We start from the raw sequence: 12,521 nt of genomic DNA, 5'->3' as shown, positions 1-12,521 counted from the left end.
GAATTTCTCACCATTGTAGTTATCAGTTAGACATCATGCCTTTATCGCTTTTGCTTGTAGTTGGTTTTGTCTGTCTGTGGTCATTTCTAATAGTATTATTGGAGCATTTTACCCTTTGTTTTGTATGTAGTGTAGTACTAATTTAGATGACTTTGAATGATGTTGGAAGTTCCGAATTTTTATTGGTTTTCCCACTAGCCAAGTGTGATAAAGAAAACGCGGGAAGGAGACTCTGTGGGCTGTATCGTTACCTCTCATCAAATCGTTTTCCAAAAACTGTCCCATCGGCCCTAGAGGCTATCTTTCAATTCATTTCATCTCATCCAGCACCAACATGTAGATGACTCTGCAACCCTTTTTCTTAAGGCACACATATGTCTAGATTCAAGTTTTCAGACAGGTATATATGAAAGTAGAAAATATTCTAATTTAAAATGTAAACCAAGGTGCTCATCTGCTCCTGGTTTGATTTCTCTTCCCTCTGTAACCTGTTAGACTAGTCAACCACCTACCTGCTCACTTCCTATTAGGCTTCCCAAATGCAAAGATGTCTTAACTTTGATTTCTTCTGCCTTATTGGCACTAATACTAAGGAAAGTGGCAAAGAAAGTACCAAGATGGTGAAATTCAGTTGCAAATAAGATTGGACATTGCACAGACTACTACTCATTATCAGAGGTTCCAACAATATCCCAACAGGAAGAGATATCTCATTACAATGCCTTGAACACAGGCACACTCGTTATTTATTGGATAATAAGTGGTATCATGGATTTGATCTCCCAAATAAGGAAGTATAGCTTACAAACATGAAATGTGTACTTATAGAAATTTGTGGAATGCTGCAAATTTTTTTGTGAGAACAGCAGACAGAAAGTACACTACTACATTTCACATGGAAAACTATCTGTGTTCACCTAAGTAAAGTTAAGTAACTCATACAGCCACTTCAATAATATTATTTATTCTTGAAATATACTATAGAATAATCAGATGTTTAACCTACCATCAGATATATTTCTTGCAACATTTGCTACCAAAGTCTATCTCTATTTAAAGAAATCTGAAATCGCAGCTCTACATGCAGACTGTATTCTGAATTGAAGGTTAGAGTTTATAAATTTCAGATGAGAATAGAGTGCAGCCATACTTCTTAGATAATAACACCAGTCACATGAGTGTAGTAGCTCTCACCCTGATTTTAACTAAAGGATTCTTGTTTTAGAAATGAGATACCATCAGAATTTCTAATTTAGCTTTTATATTTCAAATATAGGGCACAGAGGATTGGGTTTTTGTAGACAGAATTCCTGCTGAGGTAGTTGATGGTGATGCAAGAAAGATTGTGACTTACAAGGTGGTGACCGTGAGCAGTAGAACTGGTGACATCCCCACCGACATGTTGAGATCTAGTACCATTGAAATGCAGAGCTTCGATGACTTGGCCCGAGAAATGCAATTGAAAGAAGAAAGCAAACAGAAAATATACACTCTAGGAAAGTCCTATGATGCCGTATCTGGAAAAATTGTGACTATGACTGGAAAAGCTAAGGAGGGGGAGAAGGGAGTGCCACCCTCCACTCTGGAAGCGCTTCAGAAAATGGAGTCAGTGAAGATCATTCCCGTCATGACAGAGTATGAGGTCCTGGAAGCCATCTCTGATGAGAAATCCAGGAGAGGCCCCGAGGTCCACACTCCAAAGCGGAGGTTGTCAGAATCCTTGGCTCCCATCAAGGAGGCTGATTCCCGCCGGCAGAGTCCCGAAGAAGATGGCCTCAAGCAAGCCCGGGTGCTGGGAGGGGCCGTGGCTCTGCACACGGGCCTGGAGAGTGTGCAGTTGAGTCAAACTGAGCAAGCACCAGAGGGTGAGGTCTTACAAGTGGGGTTCTTTGGACCCAGAAGGAAGAGCCTGTCCGAGTGGAGGTACTCCCAGGAACCGGCCTACTCCGTGGCCACTGCCCGCTATCTTTCCGAGGCAGCCGCGTCCCGAGTCGTGGTAACCAGTGCCTTTCATTTGGGCCACCGTTTCAGATTCCAGCATGATGATTTTGAGGCAGCACCCTTCCACCCTGAACCTTTCTGTTTCTCTTGCTGTTTGGCTTTATGTTCAGAGCAGCCAACCCAAGCTTTTTACCTTTGCTCGTGGCGCAGGCAGTGCCGCAGCCCCGGGAGCCTTCAGACACTTGCCGTTCTGCCTGCAGCTCCCGCCCCCGAGATGTGGCCGTGCTGCTGCTGGGGCTGCAGTGGAGGGAGATGACCCGCTTCACACAGCGCCGCCTCAATCCTAACAACTGTCTCCGCTTTCCCAAACGAGAGCTCGTGCTCACCTCGGTTGCTATTTTATTTCCCTTTCTTTTCTGTTTCCAAAGTCGGTATGGTAGATTCCTTCATCCCTCCTCCCTCTCTCCTCCGCCTCCAACTTGGTCTAACCAGCTGCGAATGTGCTATGTGCCTGTGTATGTACCTGTCTCTGTGGTTGACTCTCCATTTCTTTGTTCACTCAGACTAAGCAGTCTTCTGGTGAAAAGCTCATGGATGGCTCTGAAATCTTCAGTTTATTAGAGTCTGCGAGAAAACCAACAGAATTCATAGGAGGGGTTACTTCTTCTTCTCAAAGCTGGGTTCAGGTGGCCTTTCGCTTCCATCCTTGGTGTTCCTGACTCTGCCTGTTTGCCTTGCTTTATTTCTTTATGGCTTTTTTGCTGCGAGTATGTATGTTTTCATCCCAAGTGAGCTCTGTCTCAAACACCTCAAAGGTGCCTGCTTGGCATATCTGTCCTATGCATTTAGTTCCATTATAAGAACATACTTAAGATATTCAAAGGGCAATGGTGTTGAGAAATTTTAATAGCATTTAATTTTTTAAAAGCATTTTATGTCACCTCTTAGGTTCAAAAAAGCAGCCAAAATTAATTGGAATGTGCTACAATGCTTTTTTGGTTGTTGCTGGTTTATTTTTTAATTGTATTTTATACTGCATTTTGTTTCTTTTGCGGATATTCTAAAGTAGCAGCACAGATTCAAGTATGTGTTGGGGCAGAGGGCAGCCATCAAAGTCCTGGTGGGAGGACTGAAGGCTAATTTATATTTTTTATAAGTGTTTCTGGTTATAAGGACTTGACACTCGCTTTAGACATCCTGGTGAGTGGCGTCTTTTTTGTTGTTGTTGTTTTTGGACCTTTGGTTTATGGAAAGCCACACTGACACCACACTCTTTTTTCCCTTGCAGAAAACGGAAACCAAGACAGGGTCCAGCGAAACAGAGACCGAAACATCCCAACACCCTCAGCCACTGAGCACTGAGAAGGTTGTGCAGGAAACTGTGCTGGTGGAGGAAAGACATGTGATGAACGTGCACGCAAGTGGGGATGCTTCCTACGCGGCTGGAGATGACGCGGATGCTGCGGCGCAGGCAGCCTCCGCTGATGCTTCCAGCGTTAAAGGGAGGGAGAGCTCTGCTCTGACGGAGGGCGCTAAAGACGAGAAAAAGGAGGTGGCCGAGACAGCTGTACTGGAGCAGGAAGAGACGGCCACTGCTTCCCGTGAGCCAGAGGAGCAGCAGAGTGTAGCCATCCATGTTTCTGAAACTTTGGGACAAAAACCTAATTTTGAGGTAACTAGTAGTTTTTTTTGTTTTTTGTTTTGTTTTGTTTTGTTTGTATTTTTCTGAAGCTGGAAACGGGGAGAGACAGACAGACTCCCGCATGCGCCCGACTGGGATCCACGCGGCACGCCCACCAGGGGTGACCCTCTGCCCACCAGGGGGCGATGCTCTGCCCCTCCGGGGCATCGCTCCGCGCGACCAGAGCCACTCCAGCGCCCGGGGCAGAGGCCAAGGAGCCATCCCCAGCGCCCGGGCCATCCCCACTCCAATGGAGCCCTGGCTGCGGGAGGGGAAGAGAGAGACAGAGAGGAAGGAGGGGGGGTGGAGAAGCAAATGGGCTCCTCTCCCATGTGCCCCAGCCGGGAATCGAACCTGGGTCCCCCGCTCGCCAGGCCGACGCTCCACCGCTGAGCCAACCGGCCAGGGCCTTGAGGTAACTAGTAGTTAATGTTACTTTTAGCATTCAAGTAAACTATTTGTCCTTGAAACTTAGTTAAACATAAAGATAGAGCTAGGTTTAATTTTCTACTGTCTTCAAGTACATTTTGTGTCTCTTATTTTCAATCTTGCAAGGTAACGGTGGGTCTTATGCAAACATATATAATGATTCTTAATAATGTACAGTTTCAGGAAATGATTTCTACTCTCACCATCATTATTGTAATTGGTGCTAAACCTGGGAAATGCATGTCCAGCCAAGGTATTAGAAAATTTATAAATTTATTTCTGGTCAGTGTAATCTTAAAGGACCAAAGTCCATGCTGGTCCAAGTGCCAAATACCAGAACTTTATTCTTTATCTTCTTTTCTTACAATTCTTAAAGAATTGATGGCAGGTAGGTCAGGTGTTATTACTTGTTCCTTTATTCTAAACAGTTAATATTTTTAAAGAGGCTATTTTATGATTTTTTAATTTATTAAGATTAGCTTATGAGATGAAAGAGGGGGGGACATAAAAATAGTTTTATGTTTTCCTTTACCTGGAACATTCCATAAAAAGAGGCTGTGGAGCCCTGGCTGGTTGACTCAATGGTAGAGTGTTGGCCTGGTGTGTGGATGACCATGTTCGATTCCCAGTCAGGGCACACAGGAGAAGCGCCCATCTGCTTCTCCCCCCTGAGGATGGCTCCATGGCCTCGCCTCAGGCGCTAGAGTGGCTCTGGTTGCAACAGAGCGACACCCCAGATGGGCAGAGCATCGCCCCCTGGTGGGCATGCCGGGTTGATCCTGGTCGGGTGCATGTGGGAGCCTGTCTCTCTGCCTCCCCACTTCTCACTTAAGAAAAATGCAAAAAAAAAAAGAAAAGGCTGTGGAATTCTGGGAGACTGCTAAACATGTATCTGTTGTGTATCTCAGTCCCAGACGTACTTACCCCATGGACTATGTAAACATTTATTTCATACTGTCCTGTGCTTATATATATATATATATATATATATCCACCAAGTGGGAAGGAAGAAAACCAAAACTGTGTTTATGCAAACTAATAGCCACTCTCTCTACTTCCCACTGGCACAGTCATCCACTGTGAAGACAGAAACCATCGGTTTTGGCAGTGTTTCACCAGGAGGAGTAAAGCTGGAAATTTCTACCAAGGAATTGCCAGTTGTTCACACGGAAACCAAAACCATAACATACGAATCATCACAGGTAAGGTAGCCTGTGAAGACCAGAGCCCTGGCACCTCATTTTACCCCTTTAATACCTTGGGGCATTTAAGTATAACTGCATGGTTTTTAATTTGTGAGCCTCAGAGGGACGAGCAGCCAGACTGTTCCTATCAAGAGAGTGATGCAATAATTGTCATTTTGTTACCGACTGTGGTGTAGCAGGTGGTTTAAACAAGGCTTCCTATATCTAAAACTGTAGGAAAAGGCCAGACACCTATTTTCATCGCCATAGATAAGGTAAAATATTAGCTCGTCCAATCACTACGCTCATTTCTCAAGTCCCAGTTTTACTCATGCTGGCTAATTCTGGCCATGTCTGGTTCCGTCTTGACCCATATTGGCAGCTGCCAGATGTGGATGAAGGCGCACAGTGGTTGTGGGAGACAACTAAATCACCAGAAAGCCAGCCGTAAGCTAATAATGTAGCCAGCGCCTGAAGAGTAATGTCACTATATGAGTGTGACTCTGTTTCTTTGCTTAGGTTGATCCTAGCGCTGATTTGGAGCCAGGCGTGCTAATGAGCGCCCAGACGATCACATCTGAAACCACCAGCACCACGACCACCACTCATATCACCAAAGTAAGCGGGACAGGAAGGAGGTGGGAAAAGTCAGTCCCTCGCTCAGAACTTCCTCTGGGTTGGGCTGCGTAAGCTAATAGTTCTGTGATTCTCAGATGACCAGGATAGCTGCACTGGAGCCTTCACAACTACTGCATTTTTGGAACATTTGTCCTCATGGGCTAGTCTGTTTAGAAATATACATTCTGGTAACCTTTACTTTGACACTTGGTAGGTATTCCAGGAACACTGGCCAGCCAAGTCCATAGGACTCCATTCTACCCTCGTTTCTGAAATTAACAATTTAAAGTAACTACCATTGAATTCTCTTTTGGTTCTTAATGAATGAAATTATAATAACTATGTATGGGCTCACATGGGTGCTAGACTTATCGAGGACTTAACTTCAGAAGTTATATAAATGTCTAATCACCGGGTTGTGCACCTGAAACAATTGTATGTGAACTGTAATGGTTCACATTGGTAATAAAAAGTTACCAAAAAAAAAAGTGGTGTTACTTAAAAAACTGTCAGCATTTTCTTCCATTTCCTCCATTGAACAATAATTGTTCCTCCAAGTGCGCAAACTCATAATGCTGTCTCTCCCTTCCAGACTGTGAAAGGAGGCATTTCAGAGACGAGGATTGAGAAGCGAATAGTCATCACGGGCGATGCCGACATCGACCATGACCAGGTAGTGTGTGTGTGAGGTGGTGAACACCCTTCCAGAGACACTTCTTGACCCTACTCTTCCCAATGCTATTCTTACAGTCCAGCACATACTCTAAACAATTTTCTGAATTAACTTTCCAACAGACAACGTATGATTCCTTTTGCAATCACTGTATCTCATTTGTAAATTGTGTATGAAGATCTAGCTCGTAGGTCTCCAGCTTGCTACTGATCACGCATGTTCCACCTCCTTTTTGTCTCTGCCCTTCTCTGATGTCCTGGGGATTAGGCGCTGGCTCAGGCAATTAAAGAGGCCAAAGAGCAGCACCCTGACATGTCAGTGACCAAAGTAGTGGTTCATAAAGAGACAGAGATCACACCAGAAGATGGAGAGGATTGACCCCAGGTAAGAAGTGACACTGTTTCTCCTGGCGTGGCCTTGGCTGGCATGGGGCGTGGGGTGCTTCCCTCTCATCTTTCCCCCTGATTCCTCCCTGTCCTGTTTTCTCTCGCTGGCATTTGCAAGGCTGGTTACCAAAAGGAGGGAGAACTGCTTGCCAGGTACTGGTTTCCTCCAGACCTGAGTTGTGGCCGTGCACCGCCAGTCAGAGGACACAGGAACAGCCGGGTCTAGGCTTGCATGGTCGCGTTCACGTTCCCTTTTAATCCGTGTGCTGTACTCATTTTATTAACCAAACTTGCAAGGCCAAATTTGATTTTACTTGCCGTTGTGACCTAATCAGAACTAAGGCAGTTTTGTTCTGAAAGGTACATTTGAGTGTTGCAAATACTAGGGCAATAATATATACTCCTTTCTCCTTTGGATGGCAACATGATCCCATAATAAGCTTTTTCTTCAGCTGCTTGGTTATAGCCTATTTATGCTTTTGTTCTGCGTTGTTTTTTAATTTGAAACCTGAACACTCCCTTTCATTTTGGATGTCTTCTATTTTCTGTATTCTGTGGGTTGCTTGTTTTTTCCCTTAGTGTAGCACTGTGTCTCAGGAGGAGGGAAAATGCAGCACTGTGGTCCCGTTTGCCTCCAGGAAGTGCATGCCTTTGCTGCCGCTGTTTGGCTGGCCTCCCATGCAGACAGCATCCTCTGTGTGTGCATAGACTTGCCACGCATACTAACCTGCCATGCAAGAATGCGTGCGGCTCTCAGCATCCCCGAGGGTTTTGAATGCTGAATGCAACTGATGAGCTACTTGCACACTTGGCTATGTGATAAGAGTCTCTTAAATGTTTTTCATGCATAAATCAAAGAAGTTAGTTCTCTAACATTGGTTTAAGAAACATAGGTTGATGAGTGACCTCTCTTAAAGAAAAATATAAAAACTAAAATTCAAATGAATAATGTAACTTGGAAAATAAATAGCAAAAAAAGAGTCTTTCCAGTGACCGTCAGCGACTGGGGCCATACTGTAGTTATTCAAGACAAAATGTATCAGTGACTTACACTGATATTTTACAGCATCTTGTCAAAAGGAGCATTGAATAACCTGCAAGATACTTTTCTTGTGACCTTGATCTCAGATGTTTTCAAATGAGTAACTGATCAAATCTCTTTTCTATAGGAATAACTTAGCCTGCACAGGAATCCAGTCATGCAAACCATTAGGAAAACCAGAGCCTAGATGGAGTTCCCTCTTCTAACCCAACTGACTCATCTCTGCCCGTGGAAAAATGTTCAGTCCAGAAGAACAGACCTTGACCATTAATAAGGAACACTGGCAGAGAGATCTTTCCATAATAAAGCAATCTGAATCAGCATCAACTAAACTGATATTGCATGAAGCAACGATAAAATTACAAAAGAGCAGCATTTTTTTTATTTTCACAGAGGGTCTAAATTTTCAGCTATACCTGCACATCCATAACCAACAATATAAACCGTGATCTCATGTAACACATACACAATCCTTGCCTTTTATAGTTTATTATTATTAAAGTCGAAACAAATTTGCCATTTCTTAGGTAACAGATCTTTTGTTTACAGATACATGAAGATGACCCTAAAATGCTAGAAGCTGTCTAGGCCTGGTGTGTCAGGCTTTATCCCAGAGTAGATGTGCCAATAACCGAGTTTATTCAGTAAACACTTGAATCTTGTATCTGTTTCATCTGGTTTTATGACTCTTAACCCATAAACAGTGATGACTCTCTGATCATCTGGAAATATTTAATGCTTACAATCCTGCTTTGTGTATCTAATTTAATTCATTCTAAGGTAGCACTGATTTTAGCATATTAATGTGATTTCTTGCTTATCGTCCACTTTGGTCCGTGTTCAATCTGGAAAGCTTCCCAAAGTTTCCTATCAAGTCCTAAATATGTAAATTGTCATTATTTTGGGAAGAAGATATGTATTTTTGTTAGTTTACAATACTATGAAATTTTACTCTAGAAAAACCTGTTGAGTTTCTGTTGTTTTTCCCCCCTTTCTCCATTTCTTCTTATATTTTTAAATTGATTTCTTTTACTTGAAAAAAAAGTATTTTATTTCCAAATCTGGTCCATATTTACAACCTAGTTCAGAGCCAAGCCTTAAACTGTACAGAATTTTCACTGTAATTAAACTATTTAGTGTTGAGTTATAAATAGCCTTCAAAAAGATATATTCTCCATTACACTGTCTACTGCATCACACAGCCTTGGTGAATGTATGTTTCTGCATAGCGAAATAAAAATGGCAAATGCGTTCTCTGTGTAATAATTTTAGTATTGTGTGTGTGTAGCCCATTGGTAATATTCGCATGACATCAAAGGCCTCATTCATCTGCAGCATAGATCGCCTGTTGTTGTACATGATAAAAAGTGTATATAGGATGATATAGTGCGTGGACTGTTCCAGGTATTGGAAATGGGGAGGAGAATACATGTATTAATGTTTGATTGCCTGTGAAGGCCTCCTTTTTTAAAGTACAGAATCTCATAAAGTTTTGACTATTTTATTTGTGTGTGTGTGTGTGTGTGTGTGTGTGTGTATTTTTCTGAAGCTGGAAACGGGGAGAGACAGACAGACTCCCGCATGTGCCCCACCGGGATCCACCCGGCACGCCCACCAGGGACGACACTCTGCCCACCAGGGGGCGATGCCTTGCCCCTCCAGGGCATCGCTCTGCCGCGACCAGAGCCACTCTAGCGCCTGGGGCAGAGGCCAAGGAGCCATCCCCAGTGCCCGGGCCATCTTTGCTCCAATGAAGCCTCGCTGCGGGAGGGGAAGAGAGAGACAGAGAGGAAGGAGGGGGGGTGGGGAGAAGCAAATGGGCGCTTCTCCTATGTGCCCTGGCCGGGAATCGAACCCGGGTCCCCCGCACGCCAGGCTGACGCTCTACCGCTGAGCCAACCAGCCAGGGCCTTGACTGTTTTATAAGAAACCAGGGTTTCTGGGTACTTTTCATCTACCAAAGAGCCACCTCTTCCCTGCATGTCAGCTGCGTAGCTGAGGGGGTTCCTGGTGCATCACGAGGGCCCGTGCTGTGACCCCGCAGCTCATCCACGCCCCACAGGCTCCTCGCCTGTCAGGGACTGAGAATGGGCTCTTTGTTACCGACTGTCATCCTAACATCTAAACATACTTTCTGGTGTTTCCTACCTTGTTCTACTTTACCTAACTTTCTGATTTTTTTTAAGTAATTTTTTTTTTTCAGAAAATTGTTAAATGTGATCATATACTTGGTCTTATTGAACTTGTCAAATTCTTATTTATCTCTGAACGTATTATCCTCTTGTCCTTACTGTCAACACTGAGTATTCATTTTAGGAACCAAATTGTGTTTGAAGCCAATCTAAAAAGTGTTGGGAAAAATGAACATGTAATTGAAACAATACAGTATGCGGCCTCCCAGTGGGCCTGCACCCCATCCACTTGGTTTGGGTTCATCAGGTTGTTTCTATGGTCACTGTTTTAAGCCAAAACTAGTGTGTTTTATATTTTTCTGTCCTCATCAGTAAGTGCTTGTTCATTTTTTTTTCCTTCTTTCCTAAGTGAGAGGAGGGAAGATAGACTCCTACATGTGCCCCAACCAGGATCCACCTGGCAACCCCCATCTGGGACCAAGGTTCTACTCATCTGGGAGTGGGCTCATGACCAAGCTATTTTTAGTGCCTGAGGCAGACCACAGAGCCACCCTCAGTACCTGGGGCCTATGGGCTCAAACCATCAAGCTATGGCTGCAGGAGGAGGAGGGATACAGAAGCAGATGGGCGCTTCTCCTGTGTGCCCTGACTGAGAATTGATCCCGGGACTTCCACACGCCGAGCCAACACTCTCCCTCTGAGCCAACCAGCTAGAGTCATTTTTTTTATTACACATTGTCAGGGAAGTTGTAGGTTTCCAGCTCTTTCTCTTCTCTGTTATTGCTCTTTAAAGTTTTCCAGCCTCCACTCACTGTTCTGTGGGAGTTCCAAAGCCACAGCCCCATTTTTGTGCATGTGTGACAGCAGAGCCCCACTTCTAATAACACAATCTACGGCTGGCTTTATATTGTTATATAACAAATTGCTACAAAATTGTCAGCTTAAAATAAGTCATATTTATTATCTCCCAGTTTTTGCAGGTCAGGTGTTTGGGCATGGGTTCACTGGATCCTGTAAGGCTGGGGGTAGGCCTCAACCAGGGAAGGACCTGCTTCTAACTTCTTTCCAGCTATTGCAGAATGCGTTTTCTCACTGTCACAAGACTTTGACAGCTTGCTTCTTCAAAGCCAACAACAGAGGGAGACTAGAGTGTGTCTCCTAGCAAGACAGAGTCTTAGATGATGTAATCAATGGACAGCTTCCCATCACCTTTGCCATATCCTGTTGATTAGAAGCAACTCATGGGATCTGCTCGCAGCATCAACAAATGGAAAATTCATATTTGGAGATTAGTCAAGCCCTATCCAACATTACCTAATTCAATGATTTTAAAGCTTAATTCCACTAATGTATAAAACTGACCTATGCTTATTGCCCAAGTCTTAGGTAATCTCTGAACATTTTTTAGTGATTACTACCAAACATTTCTTAGCCACTATTAATACAGAAAAATGGAACATTGCGATAAATGTGAAAAGAGCCTAGATATTATACTTCCTGAAACTGAGGAATTCTACTTCAGTTAGCTATTTGCCTCACCGTAAAGAAATACTTGCTTCTCAATTTGCTCTATGGTTCAGGCCGAGCATCATAAAAAAAAATAATAATAAAAAAATAAATAAATAAATAAAATAAAAAATCAAGAATGTAGGGTTCTCTCGAGCAAAAAAAAGAAATTACAAATCTAAAGACATATGGTCCAGCCAATTATTCTTACTAATCACACAGAGATCTCAAATATAGTAGTTATGGAGTTGCCAAGCCTTTAAAAAATCTACATGATATTTTCTTTGGGAGTCATAGAGTAAACTGCAAAGTTCAGGTAAGAGCCTTTATTCGGGTAGAATGCTTCCTGCTCTCCATCCAGTGGAGCTCAAAGGAGTGCACAGATCAGCACTGGGGGACACATCCTGCTCCTTCTGTAGCACTGGGGTTAATGGGTGGCATTGCAGTGACGCTGAGACACCCACCACCTCAGCAAGAGAGATGAGGGCATCACATAATGGGGAGGGGGATTTCATGTGGTGGTACTCTCCCGGAAGAATCTTCCATCTCCCTCTACTCTAAAATTCTTTTGAAATTTCTGAGCCTTCATCTTGGGTACAGTGAGTTAGAATCATGCACCGTGTAGGACTGCTCAGTCCATTTTTCTTAATTGCTATAATCCATTCTTTTCATTATGTTAACTTTCTAGTATATTTATTATGCCATTTAAGTCAACATCAACCCTGGCGAGTGGGAAGGGGGGGTAAGGGTCAGGTGGAGGTGGGCAAAGGGGGATGGGCACAGAAAGAGACTTTGGGGAAAAGGGTGCATGATGCAGAGTGCAGATGTTACATTGAGTTGTACACTTGAAACCTGCATGGTTTTGCAAAGCGATGCCATTCTAATTAATTCACTTAATAAAAAAAATCAACTTGGAATCCAAAACATGG

The 12,521-nt window shown here is 43.5% G+C and overlaps 1 protein-coding gene across 17 annotated transcripts in view; it reads left to right on the top strand.

Moving 5' to 3' along the window:
* EPB41L3 (erythrocyte membrane protein band 4.1 like 3) overlaps positions 1-9,206 on the top strand; it is a 272,467-nt gene extending 263,261 nt beyond the window's left edge. For 6 of the 17 annotated variants that reach the window (XM_066353286.1, XM_066353284.1, XM_066353283.1 and 3 more), the window contains 8 exons: positions 1,277-1,996; positions 2,505-2,627; positions 3,230-3,613; positions 5,122-5,253; positions 5,755-5,853; positions 6,446-6,526; positions 6,794-6,910; positions 8,082-9,206. In XM_066353286.1, the coding sequence (XP_066209383.1) occupies positions 1,277-1,996; positions 2,505-2,627; positions 3,230-3,613; positions 5,122-5,253; positions 5,755-5,853; positions 6,446-6,526; positions 6,794-6,904 (1,650 nt within the window). In that variant the 3' untranslated portion in view covers positions 6,905-6,910; positions 8,082-9,206. The remainder of the gene's footprint in view (positions 1-1,276; positions 1,997-2,504; positions 2,628-3,229; positions 3,614-5,121; positions 5,254-5,754; positions 5,854-6,445; positions 6,527-6,793; positions 6,911-8,081) is intronic. The other 11 variants (XM_066353291.1, XM_066353290.1, XM_066353289.1 and 8 more) reach the window with 3 other exon arrangements.
* The last annotated feature ends 3,315 nt before the right edge of the window (positions 9,207-12,521 follow it).

Source organism: Saccopteryx leptura, chromosome 11 (genome assembly GCF_036850995.1).
Source record: "Saccopteryx leptura isolate mSacLep1 chromosome 11, mSacLep1_pri_phased_curated, whole genome shotgun sequence".
Lineage (NCBI taxonomy): Eukaryota > Metazoa > Chordata > Mammalia > Chiroptera > Emballonuridae > Saccopteryx > Saccopteryx leptura.
Note: the sequence above shows the minus strand (reverse complement) of the source record. Positions and strands in the feature narration are given on the sequence as shown.